The following is a 22522-nucleotide window of genomic DNA, read 5'->3' as shown; positions in this document are numbered from 1 at the left end:
GCAGCCTTGGAAGCATCGCATCCATCGCTTGTGTGTGCGGCACAGGTTGATGAGCTTCCCATGACTTGGCCACGGCTGTGTGATGATGCATTCAACTCTGCAGCTCTTCCTTGCACGTCAACGGGCTGTACACCCACCAGTCATCAGCCTGTATGTACGGCACAGTGCCTGTCCTCTGTATACGCGTACCCGGTAGACGGCCGTCGTTCATCGCTCTGGTTTGCTGCCGACATGCGGAACATACCTGGGTAGTACCTACCGTACCGTAGTCGTACGCTGAACTGTGCACAATCGACCTTCACGCGAAAGTGAGCCGCATAACGCTCCTGCACGTGCTCTCGCAGGTGTTTGCATCATGCAGATCGTATCTGCACAACGCCAGAGTGAGTCTACTTGTATGTACATTCTCTGCCTGACGGCCTCGACGACAGGCAAGGGGGGGTCCGTCGATCCCGTTGGATCTGGGTGACGGGTGTAGCCAGGACAGGGTCAGCAACCGACAAGCATGGGATGGGTACATGCCATGCCACATGGTATACCAAACGTAGCTATATATGACTAATGCTGCTAATCAACGAGCCATGCAAAATCCTTTGCGAGTTCCATCTTCAACCGCTTTCCAGACACTAGCCCATCACTGGCCCTGGATAAGCCAAGAGCCGACAGACACTCTGACTGGCACACAGTCACAGCCGTATCGACCAGCCCTGTGGTGTTTGGCGTTGGCTCAGGACTCAGTTGAGCAAGTTCTGGGGTCTAGGCTGAATGACTTCTAGAAGAACCGTTACCCGGTTGGCTGCAGATATCCATGCAGGGCCTGACATGTAACGACAGCACATTACATGTCTTTTTCGGCTATTTGGCGATCCAGACAGTGCTGCCTACCACGGCCGCGCTTTTGCGAGGCGCATCACATGACAAAGCAATCGTTCACCGGTTGCGTTTGTGTTGGGGACGGTTCTGATATGTGCCCAACTTAATTGCGGGGTTGTCTGTGGTTGCTCTATGGTGAGCACAGCGACGGAATCCTGAGTGGGCCGAAGACTTGCACGTAACACGGGCCGTTCCTGAGCAAGGTTCGAGGTACTTTCGGATGAACAGGGCTTGTTTTGTCATCCGAAATCTTGTCGAGTATTGCGCGATGAGGGCCATGTTGAGCCCCAGTATTCGCTTGCACTTACCGCGTCCTACCATGCTCCAAGAACAAACAAGCGCTAAGCTGCTGTAACTTTCGACCTGATGTGATTGCAAGGCTGTGATACAGTGTCAATATCAGCAACAAATGAATTTGCGTCTGTGGGATAACACTAAGGCACCTCGCCATGCTGAAAAGACTCTTGTAGAGTCCACTACGTGCCCACTGTGGTTCTTCAGTACCACCTGGGGTTAGCAGTGGGTAGCAGAACTATGCGTATCCGGTGCTTCGATATTGAGAGCCCCGTTGATTGCGATGAGCCGTGTGGAGGCCAAACTTTAGCGCTCCGCGGAATAAGAAAAATGCACAAAAAAAGATGAATAGATGATGACGATGGTTGCCCATTGGATTGAGCGCAGGATCCTCGGTGGGTCCCTGCGCATTGATTACGTTGCTCGTTATTGCTTTATGCGCTGCGTTGACAGCCTGAAAACGCCAGGCGTGCAAATGGAAATATTGTTGATAGCAATGACATGATTAGAAGCGGCACCGATGCGGTTCGCCGTTTGCGCAGAGCGCGACCAAAAAATTACGAGACCGTGGTATCCATGTAAAGAAAGAAAAAAAATGTAACACAGATTACGGGCGGCCTGCCTGCACCACCAGCGTATATCCAAAACGCCGGACTGTAGCGTCCATGGTGCTGGCAAATGCCAATGCCAATTTCCAAAACGCCGATACTTTTTAAAATCCGTGACGCCGTGCAATGCAGCCTGTGGGGGACGTGTCGCAGGACTAAGGAGGCCGTTCAATCGATTGCGTAGCTGCACCAGGTGCGGCAGCGATGGTACGCAGCAAGTGCCACGAACCATCATGGGGCATGGTCCGGATAAAGGTGGGTGTAGCACCCTGCAAAGCAAAGGTCAGACGAAGAAGCTTGGGTAGAGTGCAACGCCTGCCAATGCTATGGGCACGCAGAGGACAGAAGAACTGGGGGAGGAGGGGGGAGGGGGAAGTCCTGTCTGGTGGGGAGGGGAAGCGGGTGGGGGGGAGGGAGGGGAAGGGGGGTTAGGCTGCACGTACCTAGGCTTCAACGATCACACGTCTCGCACTTTTCATCGTGCTTGACCGTCTTGACGTTGCAGACACCGCACGGCGCAGTTCTTGAGGTTGCGCATGGTGCCTTTGCTTCGAAGACGTGGCCGCAGCCGTATTTGTGTACGACCTTGGTGCACATGTCGTGGTTGCAGATCAGGCAGACCAAGGGGGCAGGCGTGGTCGCACGGCGGGGGAGCGCCTTCTGTGGCAGCGTGGGAGGGTGGTCGCGGCTGCTACCTCTACGTAGCAAGGGAAGGCGGGGGCGGATGCTGGACGGTGCTGATTGGCTGACGGAAGGAGGGGGGGGGGGTGGCTCTTTCTTCTCGTTGCAGAGCTCTGAGACAACAAACGAACCAAACGTGCGTGTTGCTCGGCTCTCGGGGAGGGATAAGGCGATGGTATCGAGGTAGCACCTCTGTATAGACTGGGATGGGGAACCTGTGGAGTGGGGGGTGGCTGCTCGTTGGCCACGGTGTGGAGGTGTGGATGGTTTTTGGTATGTAATGTCCGGATCGACTGACGAGTAGATGGAATTGAGAATCGACGGGGTGATGATGGACTGGCTGCAGTCTGGGAGCTTGTACGCAAACGTGGTGTTGTTCTCTTTGATCTCGAGGGACGTCTGGCACGGGGCGAATGAGCAAAGAGCAGCAAGGCAGACGGCAAGTAGTGGTTCAGCGCAGAAGGTAGGTAGGTAGGCAGGTAGGTAGGCAGGTAGATAGGCAGATAGGCAGGTAGGCAGGTAGGCAGGTAGGCAGACAGGCAGACAGGTAGGTATGTAGTGTTGTAGGTAGTGGAGGTAGTAGCACGCAAGGAACGCACGTACTGGCCAGCAGAGCAGCCGGGAGGGCGAGATATGTAGAGGTATTGGTCGGAGCGTCCTGAAGGGAGGCGACGGGCAACAGGAGAGTTTTATAATCGAGACATTGCAGAGAGCCAGCCAGACGGTACCTGTCGAGGAGCTGTTAGATTACTACCGCTGCCGTTTGCAACAGACAGTGCGACGACTCTTGTACAGCCGTTGGCTCCGTGCGGAAGGGCAAGGACAAGTACATTCGCGGAGCGTTAGCCATGGGCCTAGCATTTTGCCTGCCAGGATCATCCCGTCCATTTGAGCGCCGCTTCTGCAGCAGCGCGCTGTGACCGCTCCATCAGCAATCCCCCCCCCCCGCGTCTGGCCAATCGTCACCCCTGGCCGCCCGACCTGATTGTGTGTGCTTTTCCTCCTCCTCGTCCACCTTTGCTCAAGCGGTCGGTCCAGCAGTCCAGCGCTCGCTGCTCACACTCTTCCGCTCCCATTGCCCACCGCCCAATTGCCTGTCCACCGCCAGGAAGCCTACACAATTACAGTTAGCCATGTAGATGTGTAGGGTAGGGTGCAGCAGCCTTCGGTCTTGCTTTGGCCGATCTACCTAACTGCGGCTGCTGGTCAGCTCAGGGTCTGCGGCCACACTTTGTGGGGGAACATCGATTCAACAGCCGACACCCCCAAAATGCTTGTAGCTTGCTTCTCCTCGATCAACATCGACACCGCCGTCACTCCCCTTTGTCCATCATTGTGCTGACCACCAGACCGCGCTCTTCCACCTGCTTTGTCGACATCACATGATGACGACGCTGGCCGGCCTGGCTCGCATCAAACAGCGGAGGACAGCCCGGCCACTCCTGTAGCGCAGCGTTGAGCGTAGCAGAACATCATACGACAGGGCTGATTCGGTGCCTAGCGAATTTCATCTCTGTACCACATTCACTCGCCTCGCTGCAAGAACACCCAAAGTGTGGCCCGTCGCAAGGCTAGCTGCAGTTCCGCCGACGTCTGTAGACACACCTGTACCAGTACCTGCCTGCCAAACCAGCAAACATTCTTCTGCTGCCTGGTAGACAGCCAGCAACACCTGCTCGCCGTGGAGTTGCGCCTTGTTTCGGAGAGCGAGAAGAATCAACATGCGATCACTCGACGAGCCAATCTCCGAAAACCTGATGGATTTTGAGACTCGTGTGCCCTATCTGATGCACACATGGCACCCTTGTCCACGCAACAGCCGCCATCTCGAGCAGAGGAAGAGCATCAGCTTTCCAATTCACCCTATGTTGGTCCGGGTAACGGAGTCGATTGCGCTGTGTCTCCTATGGAGTGGTGCAGTCGTCAACGCGGACGGGTGGCACATTGAACGCACATACAGGGGCTGTCCTTGCATCCAAGCTATGGACGGGTCCACACAGGTTCCATGGGCAGTGGCGTTCGGACGGTGAGGTGTTTGGATTTTGAAGCATCATCCCACAAGAATTCTTAAGCGGCTCCGCCAATGGGCGGGTCCCAAAATAGGAAAAGCAAACAGCCATCTGCAGATTACGACGTCTGCCCATGATTCAAGAGGGGCGAAGTCGAGCTGATCATGCTGAGATGCTAGCTCGACGTTCCGAGGTTGGGTTGGCATAGCTGCAAATGGCTTGTGTCGACAAGAGAGAGCCGCCAAGCCAGCGTCACAACATCAGCTTGTGATGAATTTCCGGCCATGGGGCCGCTGATATCGCCAGCACCATTGAGGTCCAGCCGAATGGCGCACCTGATGGACTCCACATTCCGCCCATTGCCCCCGTCCACACGTCTGTGTACGGCAAGCTGATCATATGCGCCGTCTGATGTCTCCATGGCGGACGTTGTGGAGGAAAGGTTGAAATACAACGCTACCCAGCAGATGCTGTGTCGCCTGTCAACTGTTCCTTCGTCTTACGTCCCCCAACGGCTTGCAGGGATCAGTGTGGCCCATTACTTCAACGGCTCTAGCGTCACGGCCCGTCGACACCAGATCGACGTCTGTGCGCCCACGGGTTGCAAAGTGGCTTTGCGCCGCTGACTTGCCCAAGGCTGCATGGCCCTGTCTCGACTTGCCAAAGCATGCATGTCGGCGCAACCGAGAGCGAGTGCGGCCAAACGCCGCCCACCGCCTGCACCAGCCTTGCAAACTATATTGCGCCTTTCTGTGGAGTGATCGACGCGTTTGGAGCACCAGGTTCGATTCAAACCACTGGTCTCGTGTCGTGCAGTTGAGAATCGTCGCTCAAGGGCCAAGTACTTGACAGTACGACATGACACATGCGCTCTGTACAAGATATTTTTTTGGATCTGCCATGACGACGCTTCAAATACATACCAGGTAGCTTTGTACAGTCTCATGCCGGCAGTTTCCGGCACCTCGACGTTGTTTGCAATATTTCCTCGAAGTTTGTCTCAAAGCAAAAGCTCCATTCATGGGCCGCTTTAATTGTCTTGGGGCTGCAGGCGCAGGGCGGCCTATATGGCGAACCCAACAAGGTCTTGAGACGATCAATTGTCACTCACTCCCTACAGTAAGATCGACCATAATACCGAGCTCTGGTGATATGATAGACACGTATCGCCCACAGACAGACACAGGCAATACTCACGGGGCAATTGGGCAACTAGGTCGCGGAGCCATCGGTCGATTGGCGTTCGACCTGGCTGTTTGATTGAGTCCACGGCTGATTGGATAGCTGCGCGACAAACTTGTCGCCAGCCCAGGTGGCAGGCGACGTGGAATTTTGCTCATACATTTGCGTTTGGCTCCTGCAAAGCACGGTTGCGCGATGGCAGGGAGAGCACGACACGCCCTCCAGTCTGAAACACTTACCTACTTGCTGTGTACACGGTTTCTCTTGGATGGACGACGGAGAATTTATAGGCTTGGATGCGAAACCATGGCTCTTTCGCTAGCAATGCCCAGTGGCTTTAGCATACATACCTACCTACAAACACACATCACCTTACAGTTGCTAATGCACCGCAGAGTTAGGCGGGGCAAAACTCAAACTTTGACTTGCAGACCTGGCACCGGCTTCGATCCTGACAAGATTCTCGATGACTTTAGACTTTACGGCCTCGGAGCCAGACGCAAAGAACGTACGATTTGGCCCAGTAGACTTTGGCAAGCGCGCGGAAGGGGCTTTAGAGGTACCCGTATCATTCCGCGCTTGCCAGGCAAAGTAAACCCATTTCGGTCAACCAGGGTCCAGAGTGTGTACTGTGTAAGAACTGGAGGACGACCATCACCTTGCCCCTGCCCACGCATTATCAGATTTTTTGCAGATCATGTGAGTACATTTTCATTCGGCGAGATTGGTGTCCTTGGGCAGCGTCGCCCCGACGATGTAGCAGTTGACCCGACCGCAACAAGAGACTTGCAGTCAGTCTGACAAGATGCGTCTGGCAATCGAATTCGCGCGCTTCTTGACAGGATCTGCAGAGTATCAGTGCAATACAGTCAAGGCGTCTCAAGCAGCCAGGTCACGACGCAGCGCTGTATGCACTTGGACATGACGCTAAATGTTACCGCTACCCTATACTCAGGAACGGCGTCAACGGCGACATGGACTGGCGTGGCATTTTGCCATGCATGCTTTTGTGCCACCAAAACCAATCACTACCTACGTGCCTGCAGCATATCGATCTATCGCAAACTTCAAAGTGTGTTCGGGAAAGGACAAGAAAAATCTCCTACAGAGTGCATATGCAACCGGAGGATCATTGCAAATCAATCTCGTATTGACTTTGGACGGCAGGATGCGATTCACCTCTCTGGCGTGAATGGGTCTGGAGCGCGTCGGGATCTTTGGCGAAGAGATTCCAACGAATCGTAGAATCTGCTGCATGACTCCTCCGGCTCAGTTATCGGCTGCGTGTCAGCTTACCTGCTTTCCTCTGCACGGTAAGCTTAAGCGCAGCAGAGGCGATCAGGTACATGCCGAAAGCCCATGTCTGTAGCAAACCAATGAATGCAATCCATCTCTTGTGTAGCTCTCAAGGGACATGCTACAGTACCTAAGTTGAAAAGGGTACCAACTAGCGATTTAGGCGGACCATTCGGCACGAGAAAGGTTCTCTTGCGCGGTGTGTTGAAGGCAGCACGGACTGAGGTCCGGAGACATTCGGTGGTTCTTTGGCGACTCAGGGCACAGGACACACCATGCGTCCATAGATTGGCTTTTATTCGCTGGAATCATGGTCCGTTTGGCGTCCATGCTAAGGCGTACTATGTATGTACAGTGTACATGCTTGTATTATATTGCTGCTACAACAAACGGCTATCGTGATGTACTCATAGCCTAGGTCCTACTACTCTAGGGCACTATTGTGGTATCCTTATATTGCCGGTGGAAGCATCGAGTACCTATGCACCCCCCCTTGGCATACCTTTGCCATCCAAAACACGAGCACTACTGGAATTTTGTCCTCAATCTACAGCCAACAAGGGGATGCTAGGAATAAGTATCAGTGGCCTCCGCCTTCTGAAACTTTGGCCTCTCTTCTCAGCCTCGTTCAATTCTATCCCTATCCCAAAAGGGAAAGTGGGGAAAGGTCCATGTTGTAGGAAGTACTCTAAGAGAGGGGTTGCGCACTCACGTGCACTGACGTCAGCCGCACATATCTTGAGAAGAAGGCTTCCTAGCCCAAACCAAAACAAAATGTCAGTCTCACGTCATGGATCGCGTGGCAAGAACCTCGGGAAGCCTGAGAGAATATCAATTTCTCCGCATCGACTATTCACTATCAGTCATTACCCACTCGTCGTGCGAATTCATGGGGTAAAAATGCGATTCGCGTGGCATATCGGCGGCGTTCGGCAGTGTCAACAGAGGCAGATTGACAGATCCACCGCCTCTCATAACATCATCACGCTTGCTATTGGCTATGCATTGCAAGTCTACGACGCCATCTGCGCGTCAGGAACGCGGGCAAAGAGCTCGAAGTAGCCTACACAGCACGCAGCAGGGGAGGGGGTTGGTCGAGAGGTGAAAAGGAAAAGCGCGCTGGTACTGCAAACAACGTAGGTATGACGTTGAATTGCAATCCATTTTCTCGTGCGCGCCTTCCATATACAAATCGGCATTCCCTCTGAACCTGATGTATAGACACCGAGTGAACACGGTAGCCACTCCTCTCACCTCACCACAACTTTCAGAGTCTCAGAGTAGTTGTTCAACATGGCGTCTACCATTCTCGGAAATGTTGCAGAGAAGGCCAAGGAGATGACTGGCTTCAACGACAAGAAGCAAGCTGATCTTGCCACTGTGACCAAAGATGTTCATGATAAGAGTTGGAGGATCACCAGCGATTATGGCGTCAAGCAAAACAACACCGACAAGTGGCTACATGCTGGCACAGACGACAAACAAGGCCCTCAGCTCCTCGAAGACCAATTCGGTCGCGAGAAGGTATGTTGTTGCTTGATCCCTCAACTCACCACAACCATCCACTGACACACCTCTCAAGATCCACCGCTTCGACCACGAACGCATTCCAGAGCGCGTAGTCCACGCCCGTGGCTCCGGTGCCTTTGGCAAATTCACACTCTTTGAGTCTGCCGCCGATGTCTCCAAAGCTGGCATCCTCACCGACACATCCCGAGAGACACCCGTCTTTGTGCGCTTCTCCACCGTCCTGGGTAGCCGTGGATCTGCAGACACTGTCCGTGATGTTCGTGGATTTGCCGTCAAGTTCTACACCGACGAAGGGAACTGGGATATTGTTGGGAACAATATCCCGGTCTTCTTCATCCAGGACGCGATGAAATTCCCCGATGTCATTCACGCTGCTAAGCCAGAGCCAGACTGTGAGATGCCACAAGCTCAGTCTGCTCACTCGAATTTTTGGGACTTCCAGAAAGTTTTGTCCTCAGAATGAACTTGGGAAGTCGCACTAACAGCTTCTCTAGGTACATGCACGCTGAAGCGACTCACATGTTCATGTGGGCCATGTCCGACCGGACTATTCCACGCTCGTATCGTATGATGCAAGGATTCGGTGTCAACACCTACACGCTCATCAACGACAAGGGCGAGAGGCATTTTGTCAAGTTTCACTTCACCCCCGAGCTTGGTGTGCACAGCTTGGTGTGGGATGAGGCTCTCAAGATTGCAGGCCAGGACCCTGACTTCCATCGCAAGGACCTCTGGCAGGCGATTGAGAACGGCGCATATCCCAAGTGGAAATTTGGCATCCAGGTCCTTCCAGAGAGCAAGGAGGATGACTTCGATTTTGACATTCTTGATGCCACCAAAGTCTGGCCCGAAGAGCTGGTGCCAATTCGGTACATTGGTCAACTAGAGCTCAACAGGAACCCCGATGAGTTCTTTACCCAAACCGAGCAGATTGCTTTCTGTACAAGCCACATCGTCCCTGGTATCGGCTTCTCAGACGACCCGCTACTGCAGGGCCGCAATTTCTCTTACCAGGACACGCAACTCTCACGTCTGGGAATCAACTGGGAAGAGCTACCTATCAACAAGCCTGTCTGCCCTGTCATGAATCACAACCGTGACGGAGCCATGCGACACACCATCACCAAGGGCAAGGTCAACTACTGGCCCAACCGTTTCGAGACTGTACCTCCCGCCTCGGAAAAGGAAGGTGCCTATGTTGAGTACGCCCAGAAGGTTGCTGGCGTCAAGACGCGTCTGAACAGCAAGAAGTTTCGCGAACACAAGAATCAGGCCGAGCTCTTCTACAACTCCATGTCTGCACCGGAGCAGGCTCACATGAAGGCTGCTTTTGCCTTTGAATTAGACCACTGCGAAGATCCCATTGTCTACAAGCGCATGTGCGAGCGCATCGCCGAGATCAATCTCGAGCTCGCCCAGGAGGTCGCCGAAATGGTTGGTGGTGAGAAGCCCACTGATGGGGGTCGTGCTAAGCATGGCAAAAAGACCAGGGGTCTCTCGCAACTTGACTATATGCCATCCACACCTACGATCGCGACACGCATGGTTGCTATCTTGATTGCAGACGGTTACGACAAGGTCGCATACAATGGCATTAAGGCTGCTCTCACTGCAGCCGGCGCCCTGCCTTTTACTATCAGCCCACGCAGAAACAAGATCTTTGCTGCAGGCGAGGAGGACGGCCAAGGCGGCGTTGTCGCAGACCACCACCTTGAGGGTCAACGGTCAACCATGTACGACAGCATTTTCGTCCCCGGCGGTGCCAAGTCTATCCAAACACTCTCGAAGAATGGCCGTGCTGTTCACTGGATCCGCGAAGCCTTTGGCCATCTCAAGGCCATTGGTGCAACCGGCGAGGCTGTTTCCTTCATCAAGATGGCCGTTGATCTACCGGGAATGCAATTCTCGACGAACAGCGAGGCCGTCGAATCGTATGGTGTTGTTACAGTGAGCGAGATGAAGCCGGAGAGTTGGAAGGAGGGTGTGGAAATAGCCAAGGGAGCTGCGAGTTTCCTGGGCAAGTACCAGTATGCCATTTCTCAGCACAAGAACTTTGATCGCGAAATGGATGGATTGAATACGATGGTGGCGTACTAAGGCGACTTGTACTTGCTCGCTCCTTGCCCGAGAGACTGACTTGGCATTGGTACGACAAGACAGATGAGATATTGTAGATTACCGAGGAATGATACCATGGAAACTTGTAATGATGAGAGAATGTATTCTGATGAGAGAAGAACCGGTGTTGTTTTACTAATGTTGTGGAGACGTGTGTTGTGAAACCGATATGGGGCCGTACTCTAGATGATGAGAGGAGAGGAGAGATGTCAGGAAGCGTGACAAGTTAGAAACTTGGGTACATGTCGCTCTGCTCATCATCCTTGGACTGCTTGGGGTTTATAGAGGGGTGAGTGGGTGAGGGAGGGTTTGTAGACTGTGAGTTGTGTATTGCTGTGTACGCTGCAATATAACGGAGCTCAATCCCCACTCCAACCTCTAAAGATCCAAAGACATCCACAACGACGAGATTGTTTTTTTTAAAAAAAAAACTGGAAATCAATTCAAAAGAAGCAGTTGGGACGAGAGCGGTGGGAGGGGGGTTAATATTGTCTTTGATTTTGCGAGGGAGTTGGTGGCGCTGGATGGGAGTGCGGGTATGGGTGCTGTTTGTTTGTTTGTTTGTTTGTTTGTTTGTGTCGGTATCAAGGCTGGTGCAAGGCTAGAGGCTACGTCGTCTTCCCTATCCCGCTATCGCTCGAACGCAACTGTTGGTGAGTTTTTTCTTTCTTTCTTTTGCTAGGCAGATTTTCTAACCATGCTTCCATGGGCTCGGATTTCGCATGTGAGATCAATTGCAGGCGAAGTTTGTTCAGCGTCATGTGTATGTGGTCGTGGCTTGATGGATAATCGACGAGGATAGGTGAGGGGTTTTCTTGTAGAGTTGGATGTATGGCGAGGTTTTGGAGCGGGTTGATGATAGATGGGGTGGGTGAGAAGTTTGTTGGAGAAGTTTGTTGTTGTGTGTGGGTTGGCAGAGTCTTGTTTTGATGGGTCAGATATGCCTGTGTATGCTGCGCCTTTTGCGTGTAAATTGTCTGGTGGTATGTACTTGTCAGCGTGGTAGTGTGATGCCTTGTTGTGGTTGGGATTGAGGGTGTTGAAAATGAGGTATAATAATATCGTCATGTTTGGCATTACCGTGATATTTGCGTCATTCACCTTTCAGTCAGTTTTTTTGAACTCTCCATGCTAAAGGAAGTCAGGTACGGTGATCGTCGTCTGCAGGGCCCGACCTTTTCATCACGTCAGAGCAATTCACGAGTGTGTCATGCATATCAACGTCCCCATCTGATTAGAATTAAGCCCGCGGATTACTGTCATTGTCTGTGTCCATCACCGGCGAAAACGTTCCATCCTCTCACACGTCCCCACATCAATTAATTACTCGTTGTAAATTTTCTTTCTTGATTCTGCCAAGACACTCTACAAACTTGAGCCTGATTTACTAGCACCACTGAAAGTCGTCTGCAGAGCATCCCACAGCGGCTCACCGCCCGCAGTCATGTCCTTCCATGCGGGGCACGCGAGGCTGAGAAGGGGTGCGGCAAGTGTGTCGGTGACTAATTTGATCGGAACTTCGAGCGTCTTGAGGAGTGGGGAGAGTGAGTTTGGTAGGAAGGTCTTGAGGACTTCAAAGGTGAAGCAGAGGAGGTTGTTGTTGTCGAGGAGGGTGGCGCTGTTGAGGACGCCGCCGGTTATGTCGGACATGTCGAGGCCGGTGAAGCTGTTGACTTTGCCTGTGTTGCCTCCGATACTGGTATTTCCATTAGCCATGCGTTTGGGTGCGCCGATATTTGGGGCTCGCTTGGGATTGGTTTTAGAAAAAGCCAGAGAAGGAATCAGACGTACCTTCCAAGTTCAGGGTGCTTCATGACCCAGTCGACAATGTCCAAGTTCAATGGCAAGAGGCCATACTCGCCCTTGATGCGGTACCAGTTCTCGGGGAACGTCTCATGACCCTCGCGGTACTCCAGACCACCTCTTCCATCATCATAGACGGCGAAGAATTTCTTGAATACCTCCTGCGTGAGAATACCGCCTGGGTGCTCGTCGGTGTGGTTGGACAGAAGACGGCCAAGGAAAAAGTAACCCGCATTGCGGCTGACCATGCCAGTGACGGGTCCGTAGTAAAAGTCCGGGTTGTGAGCAATGCTATATCTCCAGCGGCGCGCAGCCTGGTCCGCGAGAAGATCCATGGAGATGACGCCATTGCTATCCGCGCGATCATAGATGTCGCGGAAAAGAGTCATGTTCATTGTCCAGGCATTGCCGGTGACATATAAGTCGTCGCGAGTAAGCGACGAATCTGACTCGATCCAGTTGTGCGAACCTTGGAGACCACGTGGATCACCTATTCGCAATCAATATCACGCATCATATAGATTCAATATATAGATTCGATAATGGGTTCGGCTACTTACCGAGCAGCCCTAGGAGGTTCCCAAGGAGGTTGTCGTTGCCACCGCCTCCGATGGAGAATCCTGGATTCGTGGACAGCGGGTTTCCAGTCCACACGGTGCCCATGACACCCAGGATAAGGGAGAGTTCGATTCCCATGCCGAAAACTGCATCTTGGCGTCAGTGACAAACTCGATCCCGTCTTCGATCAGATCTAAACCTACCCTTGTTGATAGCAGCCACGACCTCGGCAAAGCTGGTGATGCCATTGTGCGAAATGTAGTTGTGGTTCGCCAACGCGTTCAGCCCTGGACATGGACCACGCTGGTCGTTACCTTGTGGTGGCACGAAAGCATGTTTGCCACTGCAATCAATGGGCTTGAGAATGTCGAGCAGGAAGCGCTTTTCATTGCGTACCCTCTCGACTTGTGCGAGTGCTCCCTGGAGTCTCTCGGGGGTAAGACCCTCAAGATCACGGGCGGAGAGGGAGGGAAAGGCGTGGACGAGACAACTCGAAGACGCCAGAAGAAGCGCCGACGAGAACTTCATGATGACAGAGGGCGCCGAATTTCAAGGAGCGTATGTTGGCAATCTCAACTATAGATGGAAGCGAGTGTGGGGTGGCAACGCTGCTGCTTGATACCAGATAAAGGAGTGTGGGGATAGCAGTCGATATCGCAACTATCAGAGTTGGTGGTGTTGAAGGAAGATGAATACTCCAAGCCAGACAGACAGCGGATCGACAAATGCGAGTTGTACTTGGAATTAATAATCCAATAGGAGGTCAGTGATTATACTGGGCCGGTTTTAGTCAGGATGCAGCGTTCCTGATGATCCCATTAGCTGCGCCGCGACATCACTTGCACCATCAACTTCCTTGTTTCCCCGCCATGGCGTGGACAGTGTCAGAGTGACATCCGGAAGAGGCACGCTTGCACCAACCGCATGTACCTGGCAGTACCGGTACGAGCAGCTCATGGAGATCAGTCGGAGATTTTCTAACTGGTCCGTTCTGGACCTATTCCCACGCACAGCCAACAGTTGGCGTGAACTAACCTGTTCCTGCACGCAAGGTTTCAGGAGGCAGCAGTTGACAGCGGTCCGACTAAACGTCGAGAACTACCACATATAGCGAGGCAGTTGGTACCGAGCCCAGCAGCGGTCCGAATGCTTCGAGGTCGTGAACTTGGGTTTAGTACAATTCTAGTTTACCTTGGCTGCACGTACCGTCCCGCCCCATTTTTCACGTTCCCGCTTGCTTGAGATGCATAGACGCGTAATTCAACTGCGGATGGCTTTTATCTTCTCAACCCAGGCCTGCATGTAGGAACGCCTCGTAATCGTTGCCAGGCGCCCCACGCGCGTAACGCTGTAAGAGTCAGGCTCAGAAGTCTGAATCCACAGACACCCCCTCTCCCGTTTTATGTTTGATTTGCGATCAAGTGTCCTGGTGACATGAGTGTGTAAGTGGCAACGATTCACCAAAGATGGTTCGCTGAGCAAGCGTTGAACGAACGAATGAATGAATGGATGAATGAATGATTGCTTTTTTCTCCCCCGCCATCATCAACGACTATTGTACATGCTATCCAAACCAGAAAAACTCATAGTGCCACAGAAGTGAGGCGTCAACGAATGTAGCCTCGGGTATTGTGTAGGAAAAGACAGACACGCTATACTAAGCTCAGTCAACGCTAAAATCATACCCGCCCAGAATCGCGCCGTTTTGTACAGACCATCCGCGCTTTGTCAGACCATGGACTCGAGCTCAGATGTGCTCCTTGCCCACTGTTGCGCTGGCTATTGGCCAGCCATCTAGGTGATCGTTGGACACCGACTCCTTCATCGAGTGACTGGAATGCTCCTTTCGGTCCATGTCGGAGTGAGCGTCGTTATGTTGAGGACGACCGTTGCCCGAGTCGATATCGACTAGCGGGACGAAGTCGCTCTCATCCCCAGATTTTGGCTTGACTGAGATCGTAGTCATGCTCTTGGTCGTGTCCGTTCCATTGGACTGATTGGTGGCGCTAAGTTTTGATCCTTGAGAAGAATTGTTCTTGCTCGAGCCGAAGGACATCTTGGACTGTATCTTGGGCGCCGCGATGGTGACAAGTAGCCGGAGTGCAGGCATGCAACCGCAGATAATGGAGACGTCAATTTCGAGCAGACTCCAGTATGCAGCTTCCACGTAATCCCATGTGATGTTCTTGGAACGCGCGAAGTGAGCGAGCGAATACAGTCGCAAACACGAGATCAAGATGACGATGATACCAACGCTAAACATGGACATGACCATGAGCTTCTGCTTGATCTTCATGTTCAGTTTGGCCAGGTTTCTCAACGGCAGGACCATGACCCATGCGTCCAGAACGATGTTGATTCCAGCAGCAATCCAGCCTTGCAAGTGGATGTCGTTGCAGAACCCCTTGTGAATTCCGTCCCATTGGTTCCAGGCCATGCTGACAGGTATGCACTGGAATGTTGTGGCGAAGAAGAAGGCGACTGTGTACGCGGTGCATACTCCCATGCACCAGTATATCTTGTTACGGAAGTCCTTGGCTGGGAAGACGCGCAGATAGAAGAAGAGGATAGAAATCTTCGAGATACCGAGCCCGGTAACGTAGAAGATCTCACCTATGTAGTAGTAATAGAGCACATTGGTGATCTGATAGTCCTTCAAGGTCCACATGTCTCGACCAAGTCCGTTTTCGACCACTACTCGCTTGTTAGAGGTGCAACTCACAGGCCGATGATTCGAAAAAACATACACATTTTGATGAATACGGCGGGAGGGATTGCACATGCAGTGACTATCCCCATGGTCAAGTCGTCCCAGGAGAGTGCCCTTCCACGCTTGCCAATACTGGCACATAGACGGAGGAGGTATACCACGACGGCCGCAACAGCACCAACAGTACCCAGATAGATGAATGGGTCGGCATGATAGCGCTCTGGACGTCCGCAGCCTTTATCGGATATGTGTTTTAATCCTAAGATTTGTATCAGTGTCTAATTCAAACTTGATCAGATAGAGATAGCCTTACGGAGCAACTCGTAGTTGGTACAGGTCTTACTAGCGCAGGCCCCTACTGCAGCATTCAACGCTTTATTGCCGCACATGCACGATGATGTGACATTTGTTGCACATGATGACCTCGGTATCTCTTGTGTGAAACATGACAACTGTATCAAGGTGTTAGTGACTGGTAGAAGTGACTATCGGAGATGAGGATCGGAGAGACATACAGCACATGGAGGCATCTGCCTCGCCATAGCTGTCAACGGCGATTGGGCATGGACAGAGGCGACAACGCCGCCTAGCACGGCTAGTATTGTACTGAATTTCATGATGGGTTATTACAAATGATGGTGAGTGATCTAGACTTGAAACGAAAGTGGCGAGCGTCGGATGTGAAGAGATCGGAGGAACCTCCTGAGAAGGGTTTGCGTATTATAACTAACATCTTGTGGGATACCCGTTGAAGGGCACAGCTCACGCCAAGTTCATTCACCTTTGTCCTCGCGGACCGCTGGCTTCTACCGACGTGTGCCCGTGCAATCGGACAATAGGTGGTACCCAGTGTCTTGCTTGGGGGAAGCAAAGACGGATGGCCTCGTAACGTTTTGTCCAGGGTCGCTATGAAGGGTCCGCCGGCCAGTGGGTTGGAGACGCGGGCTTGACAGCGGCGGTGAAGGGGAAGGCTGACGTCCTGGTGGAGCCCAGAACCTCCCAGGGTTCGCAAAATCGCAGATCATGCCTGAGAGGGCTGATCCAAGACAGATATGCCTGCATCGGCAGTTTGTGGTAAGGGTATCGACAAAAATCCATGATACTTCATGCCGTTGTGCAGTCATACATGGTATCAAACCAACAGAAACAATGCCACAAACACACCCTATACGGCATTCAGTCATTAGACGCTCTCCTAGGTAGATGCCCCCTTTGTTTTGTCTTGTCTTCTTGGGAGGATGAGCAAGATGATGATTTGCCTGCGTTCACCACGGAGCTGTCGGTCCGATTTGGATAAGCAGTTGCATGCAACCCCTGCGATCGTGTTTCAGCAGGACTGTGCTCCGTCAATGACAGGAGAATCCATCTCCCCGCATTAGGCAGCTCAAAACGGGTAAAGTCAACATCAGGAAGGAGTAAGCCGCTCAGCTCAATGTCGATGATCGCAATCAAGAACGCAACCCGGGGGTCCGGGATGCGAGTTGTGAGAAGCTGTAGATGCAGCCCCCGTATAAGAGCCAGGTTTGTGTTCCTCAGTATTACCAACACATCATTCTGGTCGCTCGTTCAACCACGGGAACACCCGATTCCACTCTTTTTTCATCATTCTCTTTCCTATATCTTGGCCGGTCATGAAGGCTTTTACCGTGCTCTCGTTGCTAACAACCTTGGCTGCTGCGCGGTACATGTAAGCATTCTGGGCTCTGTGACAGGCATGCAGTGTCACTAACATACCCCTTAGTAATGGAGCCGAGCACACACCTTTCAAGGGTGTGAACGTGAAGCGTTCAGCTTCCAACACAACAACACTCGAAGACTACGAGTATGTCATTGTCGGTTCTGGTGCTGGAGGCTCTCCTCTAGCCGCCCGGCTCGCTCTCGCTGGGCACAAGGTCCTCCTCCTTGAAGCTGGTGATGATCAGACCAACACAACCCAGTACAATGTTCCTGTTCTACACGCTGTTGCTTCCGAGTATGAGCCCATGAGATGGGACTTCTTCGTCAAGCACTTTGACGACGAGCAAGACGTAGTAAAGGACACCAAGCTCACATACGAGCTGCCCGACGGTTCTCGTTACACTGGCGCGAACCCGCCTGCTGGCGCAAAACCTCTTGGTATCCTCTATCCTCGTGTCGGTTCTCTGGGTGGTTGCACCAGCCACAATGCTCTTATCACAATCTATCCATACAGGAGCGACTGGAAACACATCCAGGATCTCACTGGAGACGACTCGTGGTCTCCAGACAATATGCGAAAGTACTTCATCAAAATGGAGAGGTCGCGCTACCTGCCCAGCAGTATCTTTGGTCACGGTTTCAACGGTTGGTTGGAGACTTCCTTGACTCAGCTCAGTTTGATCGCACAGGACTTCAAAGTCTTGTCTTTGGTTATCGCTGCTGCCAGTGGGATGGGTAGGGGCCTTATCGGGTCACTGCTCACAAGTGTTACTGGCCTTGCTCAAATCTTGCTCCGCGACATCAACCACCCTGGTCCGGGGCGAGACTCTGAAGAGGGTCTGTGGCAAGTTCCTCTGGCCATGAAGATTCCAGAATACAAGCGTGCTGGTCCTGTTGACTTGCTCAACCAGGTCATCAACGCCAAAAACGCCGATGGCAGCCGCAAGTATCATCTCGACGTTCAGCTCAACACTCTTGTTACCACCGTCAAATTCGATAAGAGTAAGGATGGCAAGCCCAAGGCTACTGGCGTCAACTTCTTGACTGGCAGGTCTCTTTATGGTGCTGATCCCCGTCGACAAGCTGGCCGTGTCACTACCAAGGGAACTCCAGGCTCTGTCACTGCTACCCGCGAGGTTATCCTGTCCGCAGGTGCTTTCAATACTCCACAAATTCTAAAGCTTTCTGGCGTCGGCCCGAGGGAAGAGCTTGAGCGGTTCAATATCCCCGTTGTCAAGGACCTTCCAGGTGTTGGTACGAACCTCCAAGATCGCTACGAGGTCCCTGTCATTGGCGAGGCCCCTTCTAAGCTCGCTCTTCTCAACGGCTGCACCTTCCTCGAGGGCTTCGACGCCTGCCTTGAGAAATATGAGACTCAGCCCCCTATCAACAAGGGTGCCTATGCAACTAATGGTGTTGCCATCGCCATCACCAAAAAGTCCAAGAAGACCCTCAACGGCAACGCTGATCTTCTCATTGCTGGATGGCCCGCTTACTTCAACGGCTACTATCCCGATTACTTCCAGAACGCCACTCGTGACAGAACTCAGTGGACTTGGCTCACACTGAAGGCGGAGTCCCGCAACAACGCTGGTACCGTTACCCTTCGCAGCACCGACCCCCAGGACGTACCCGATATCAACAAGCGCAACTTTGATGTTGGCCGTGAGGACGATTTGGACGCGCTTGTTGAGGGCATGAAGTTCAGCCGCAAGGCTTTCAAGGACTTGATTCCTCTCGACGGAAAATTCACAGAGGTCTGGCCTGGCAAGAACATCGCAACTGATGAGCAGATGAAGGAGTTCGCCATGAGCGAGTCATGGGGTCACCACGCTTCGTGCACGGCTGCTATTGGTGCTGACGATGATGTGAATGCCGTTCTAGACGGTGATTTCAAGGTTCGTGGGGTTGAGAACCTACGCGTCGTCGATGCTTCTTCGTTCCCCAAGATTCCAGGTACCTTTTTGGCTACTCCTATCTATATGATCGCCGAAAAGGCTGCGGACGTCCTCATCGCTAGCGCAAAGGATTAAGAATGTATAATCCCGTAGGAGGCATCATAGAGTGATGGACAGGATTGACAAGTAATCTACCTAGCGTAATTTGTAATTGTAAGGCCAAACTTGAGGTGATTGAGTGCACATGTGCATGTGTGTATGGATGATTGTGAGATGAAGTGCGCCCTGTGTCCTGAAGAAGTGAAATAGGGCATGGGCAGATTGACGTCATATTCTATTGTCACGCTTGAGATGCGAACTCATAACGCTAAAGCTGCTCCTGTACGTTTACCGCCCAATCAGTTCCCTATATTCACCGATCTATGCATTACTAAAGGTTAGGTTAGCTCTATTGAAGTACACTTCAAGTGCGCATTACAAGTATCTGGTGATTCGCTATGCATAGGTATTTCTTCAGGTCGGCGACTCTTTCATCGCCAACCTATGCTCACATTCACATCCTCATGCTTTAACAATATCCAGATTGCTCATTTCTCCTAATCTATCTACTCTCGTCTTATCTTCCTCGGTCATCTTTCATCTCATCTTCTTTAGTCGAGCAAGCTCTTCTGGCTTCCCCTTTTTCTTTCGATCACCATGGTCTGTCCCAACCTTTCCATGACCTTGCGTAAAGTCCAACACCAATTTCTTTCTCAGACAATCTACGTCTCGAGCACATGTACATACTGGTTCTACACGTAGGCTCTTGGCAGGAGTACTAGATTTCCGCTCGCAATATATTTGTCCGACACTATATGACTTTTTGATTATTCCGCGGTCGACTTGTACGCATGTACATCTTTCCAAGTGTTTGTTGTTAAACATGTCATGCAAAGCATCTTGCGCAGATTACTTCACGTCATCAGCTTACTGCGAGGGGCTCACGTTGATCAAGCCATTAGTGAGATAGCTTTCCTCAAAGCCACGATAATGGAGCATTAGCCCAACTGCTTCAATGCTGATACTGTTGTAACTGCATCAGTAGTAAATGGCATATTACGGTCTTCTTCCAGTCCTTCGGGTTTCATCGTGAAACCAGACCGCGATTCACAATTTGCCAATCTGCTAGGAGGGGAGGTACGATTCAAACCAATGTCTAGTATCGCCGTGACTCCACTCTTACACATGGGCATCTTTATCGGTGTTGGAAGGATCATTAAGCTACGCTGGATGCAGTGCATGCTCCGGAATATGGAGGGAATACGACTCATTGAAAGATTTTTTGGTTTTCCTTTGCGCCGAGAGTAAGTCATTACGTGCAATTAAACTTTGAGAGAGCACTATCCATGCAATGCTTAGGGCTTATGTTTTTCCATATTTATTTAGCAACTATGCAACCTATATTTAAGACGGAAATCGGGTCGCTACCTCTAGTTCATAGATGTTCTAGTGTAATACTAGCATCTGACAAGATCGGAACTGATTCTTTCATCCCTGTAACAGCCCCCTTCCCCCTTAGATTGTGGATCTGAAGTGGTCAGTAGGAGTTACTGTCGGTGTGGGCGTGTCACAATGAACAACGGCTATGCTTGCTGTTAAGTCAATATTGAAAGCGGATCTGAAATGCCACGGACTTTCATCTCGGCGTAGTCTACATCACAAGTCGAGTTACGCCCGCTTTAAAAAAAAGTCCTAAAACACAATGCTACGACTCTAACTCTGAAGTCCTCCATACACCTTCACACAGGTATTTCTTCGTGCGGATAGGCTAGCCATCTAAATAAGGATGAATCTAGGCGGTATCAATATTGGTTTCCTTGTGAGCGATGCAAGTCACCAAGCCTTCATGTGTGGTTCTGTACGAGGTCAATTCTCAATAGGAACTACACGTACAGTCCAGCAAGCTTCGACTATGTCAACTCCACACAATCCCTCATTATAATTTGAAACACGCCTAGAAACCATGACTCGTACCATACATCGGCTCCATCAGTTGAATCCATCAATCGCACTTCCAACACCCGCCATACCCTCATGGCCTCCACTGATGGATCGAGACTTATGGAGCTTGTTGGTTGCCTGTAGGTGCCGGCCAGGCAAGGAGAGTGGTGTCCCATCCAAAACTCTCGCATTCCGAAAACTCTGGCGTACATACCCTCTAGTTACGACTAGCGGATCCTTGTCATGGGAGGGGAACGGGGCTCATCAGTCTCCTCCCCCCACAGCGAAACACGACCTCTAAAGAATATACACTTCTACTCAAAACAAGACTACCACACCGATCACCTCGGATTCATCGCCAGGATTCAAATTCATTCCTACACAGCCTACAGCAAGAGTCTGCTATATAAAGCTTAAAGTGCATGGGTGCACATCTAAGCCTTAGTATGAAAGAGATAGATATGATTCACTATATCTTCATTTTCCCCTTTACCCATTTTCCACTCGCAATGTTGAAGACCTACATGAGTACATCACTAACCTCCCCCTCCCCATCTTGTTACCTCTACGACACGGCTGCCGGAACGCAAGTAGTAGTGGTATATATACGTGGACGACATAGTGGCTTGCTTAAAACACTACATCATCATATTGCGGGTACATGAAAATGGGCTGGTCTATCAAATCAGGGTACAGGAATGGTGTTGTGAATAATGGATATTGGATGAGAAATGGCCGTTTCCTTGCATACAAGATAACAGGATGGGACCGACTGATTGAGAGGTATAACTGAGAGGGGGGTGCGAGAGTGAGAGTTTACAGAACACATATCAAAGTAAACAAACAACGGAAAATCAACTAATCTTCCTGTCATGCTATTCCTGACTAATGATATACCTGCGTAGCATGCTACTGCTCCTGCTAACATATCTCAAACCTCATGCCTACCACACGATCAAGCTCGTGGCCACGCTGATACACTCACCCCCCCTGTACCACCTCAACATCCCTCATATCCACACACCTCACACCCCCCACCATCCATCCCAACACCCTCCTCCCACATACGCCCCGCCCCCACGTACCCATCCATCCACCATGCATGCCTACACAAGCCACACAGCACCACAAGCCCACCTCTTCCGTGCCGAAATGCGAAAACCTCGAACGCATGCCCTACCTACTTACATGCCCCCTATTGCCCGCTTGTGTTCCAGGTTAATGGTGGTTGGTGGGATTAGGAGGAGCGGCGGGGGGTTGGCCGGAGGAAGGTGGTTGGGTTGGTAGAGGTATGTGGGTTGGGTT

General features: G+C 51.7%; 7 protein-coding genes across 7 annotated transcripts; 3 read left to right on the top strand and 4 right to left on the bottom strand.

Annotated features, from left to right (window-relative positions):
• Positions 1 to 554: 554 nt before the first annotated feature.
• On the top strand, positions 555 to 776 carry IAQ61_000871 (uncharacterized protein; the record flags this gene model as incomplete). Its single annotated transcript, XM_066094855.1, has 1 exon — positions 555 to 776. The coding sequence occupies one exon, from the start codon at positions 555 to 557 to the stop codon at positions 774 to 776; it is 222 nt and encodes a 73-aa protein (XP_065955163.1).
• Positions 777 to 2006: 1230 nt separating this feature from the next.
• On the bottom strand, positions 2007 to 3288 carry IAQ61_000870 (uncharacterized protein; the record flags this gene model as incomplete). The annotated part of the gene is made up of 5 exons (XM_066094854.1): positions 2007 to 2044; positions 2219 to 2223; positions 2290 to 2855; positions 3060 to 3184; positions 3231 to 3288. 5 exons carry the CDS (start codon positions 3286 to 3288, stop codon positions 2007 to 2009), a joined length of 792 nt encoding a protein of 263 aa, XP_065955162.1.
• Positions 3289 to 4640: 1352 nt separating this feature from the next.
• On the bottom strand, positions 4641 to 4886 carry IAQ61_000869 (uncharacterized protein; the record flags this gene model as incomplete). Its single annotated transcript, XM_003841380.2, has 1 exon — positions 4641 to 4886. One exon carries the CDS (start codon positions 4884 to 4886, stop codon positions 4641 to 4643), a length of 246 nt encoding a protein of 81 aa, XP_003841428.2.
• A 2860-nt stretch (positions 4887 to 7746) lies between these two features.
• On the top strand, positions 7747 to 10570 carry CAT1 (catalase A; the record flags this gene model as incomplete). Its single annotated transcript, XM_003841381.2, has 3 exons — positions 7747 to 8467; positions 8526 to 8923; positions 8968 to 10570. The coding sequence occupies exons 1-3, from the start codon at positions 8237 to 8239 to the stop codon at positions 10568 to 10570; spliced, it is 2232 nt and encodes a 743-aa protein (XP_003841429.1). The 5' UTR covers positions 7747 to 8236.
• Positions 10571 to 11800: 1230 nt separating this feature from the next.
• IAQ61_000867 (uncharacterized protein) lies at positions 11801 to 13646 on the bottom strand. Its single transcript, XM_003841383.2, has 4 exons — positions 13156 to 13646; positions 12955 to 13098; positions 12383 to 12884; positions 11801 to 12287 (listed from the first exon to the last, which is right to left on the bottom strand). The coding sequence occupies exons 1-4, from the start codon at positions 13478 to 13480 to the stop codon at positions 11957 to 11959; spliced, it is 1302 nt and encodes a 433-aa protein (XP_003841431.2). The 5' UTR covers positions 13481 to 13646; the 3' UTR covers positions 11801 to 11956.
• An 842-nt stretch (positions 13647 to 14488) lies between these two features.
• On the bottom strand, positions 14489 to 16537 carry IAQ61_000866 (uncharacterized protein). Its single transcript, XM_003841384.2, has 4 exons — positions 16178 to 16537; positions 15976 to 16114; positions 15700 to 15921; positions 14489 to 15646 (listed from the first exon to the last, which is right to left on the bottom strand). The coding sequence occupies exons 1-4, from the start codon at positions 16277 to 16279 to the stop codon at positions 14700 to 14702; spliced, it is 1410 nt and encodes a 469-aa protein (XP_003841432.1). The 5' UTR covers positions 16280 to 16537; the 3' UTR covers positions 14489 to 14699.
• A 624-nt stretch (positions 16538 to 17161) lies between these two features.
• IAQ61_000865 (uncharacterized protein) lies at positions 17162 to 19465 on the top strand. The gene is made up of 2 exons (XM_003841385.2): positions 17162 to 17349; positions 17404 to 19465. The coding sequence occupies exons 1-2, from the start codon at positions 17294 to 17296 to the stop codon at positions 19370 to 19372; spliced, it is 2025 nt and encodes a 674-aa protein (XP_003841433.1). The 5' UTR covers positions 17162 to 17293; the 3' UTR covers positions 19373 to 19465.
• Positions 19466 to 22522: the final 3057 nt, after the last annotated feature.

The sequence above is a fragment of the Plenodomus lingam genome (genome assembly GCF_022343315.1).
Source record: "Plenodomus lingam strain CAN1 chromosome Unknown contig_11, whole genome shotgun sequence".
NCBI lineage: Eukaryota > Fungi > Ascomycota > Dothideomycetes > Pleosporales > Leptosphaeriaceae > Plenodomus > Plenodomus lingam.
Note: the sequence above shows the minus strand (reverse complement) of the source record. Positions and strands in the feature narration are given on the sequence as shown.

Coding starts and splice junctions, on each gene's coding strand:
- IAQ61_000865 (XM_003841385.2), top strand. CDS start 17,294: ATGAAGGCTTTTACCGTGCTCTCGTTGCTAACAACCTTGGCTGCTGCG. Junction 17,350..17,403: donor TTGGCTGCTGCGCGGTACAT/GTAAGCATTCTG, acceptor CATACCCCTTAG/TAATGGAGCCGAGCACACAC.
- IAQ61_000867 (XM_003841383.2), bottom strand. CDS start 13,480: ATGAAGTTCTCGTCGGCGCTTCTTCTGGCGTCTTCGAGTTGTCTCGTC. Junction 12,885..12,954: donor GAACCTCCTAGGGCTGCTCG/GTAAGTAGCCGA, acceptor GATTGCGAATAG/GTGATCCACGTGGTCTCCAA. Junction 12,288..12,382: donor AAGCACCCTGAACTTGGAAG/GTACGTCTGATT, acceptor TGGAAATACCAG/TATCGGAGGCAACACAGGCA.
- IAQ61_000866 (XM_003841384.2), bottom strand. CDS start 16,279: ATGAAATTCAGTACAATACTAGCCGTGCTAGGCGGCGTTGTCGCCTCT. Junction 16,115..16,177: donor GGCAGATGCCTCCATGTGCT/GTATGTCTCTCC, acceptor ACCTTGATACAG/TTGTCATGTTTCACACAAGA. Junction 15,922..15,975: donor TACCAACTACGAGTTGCTCC/GTAAGGCTATCT, acceptor TACAAATCTTAG/GATTAAAACACATATCCGAT.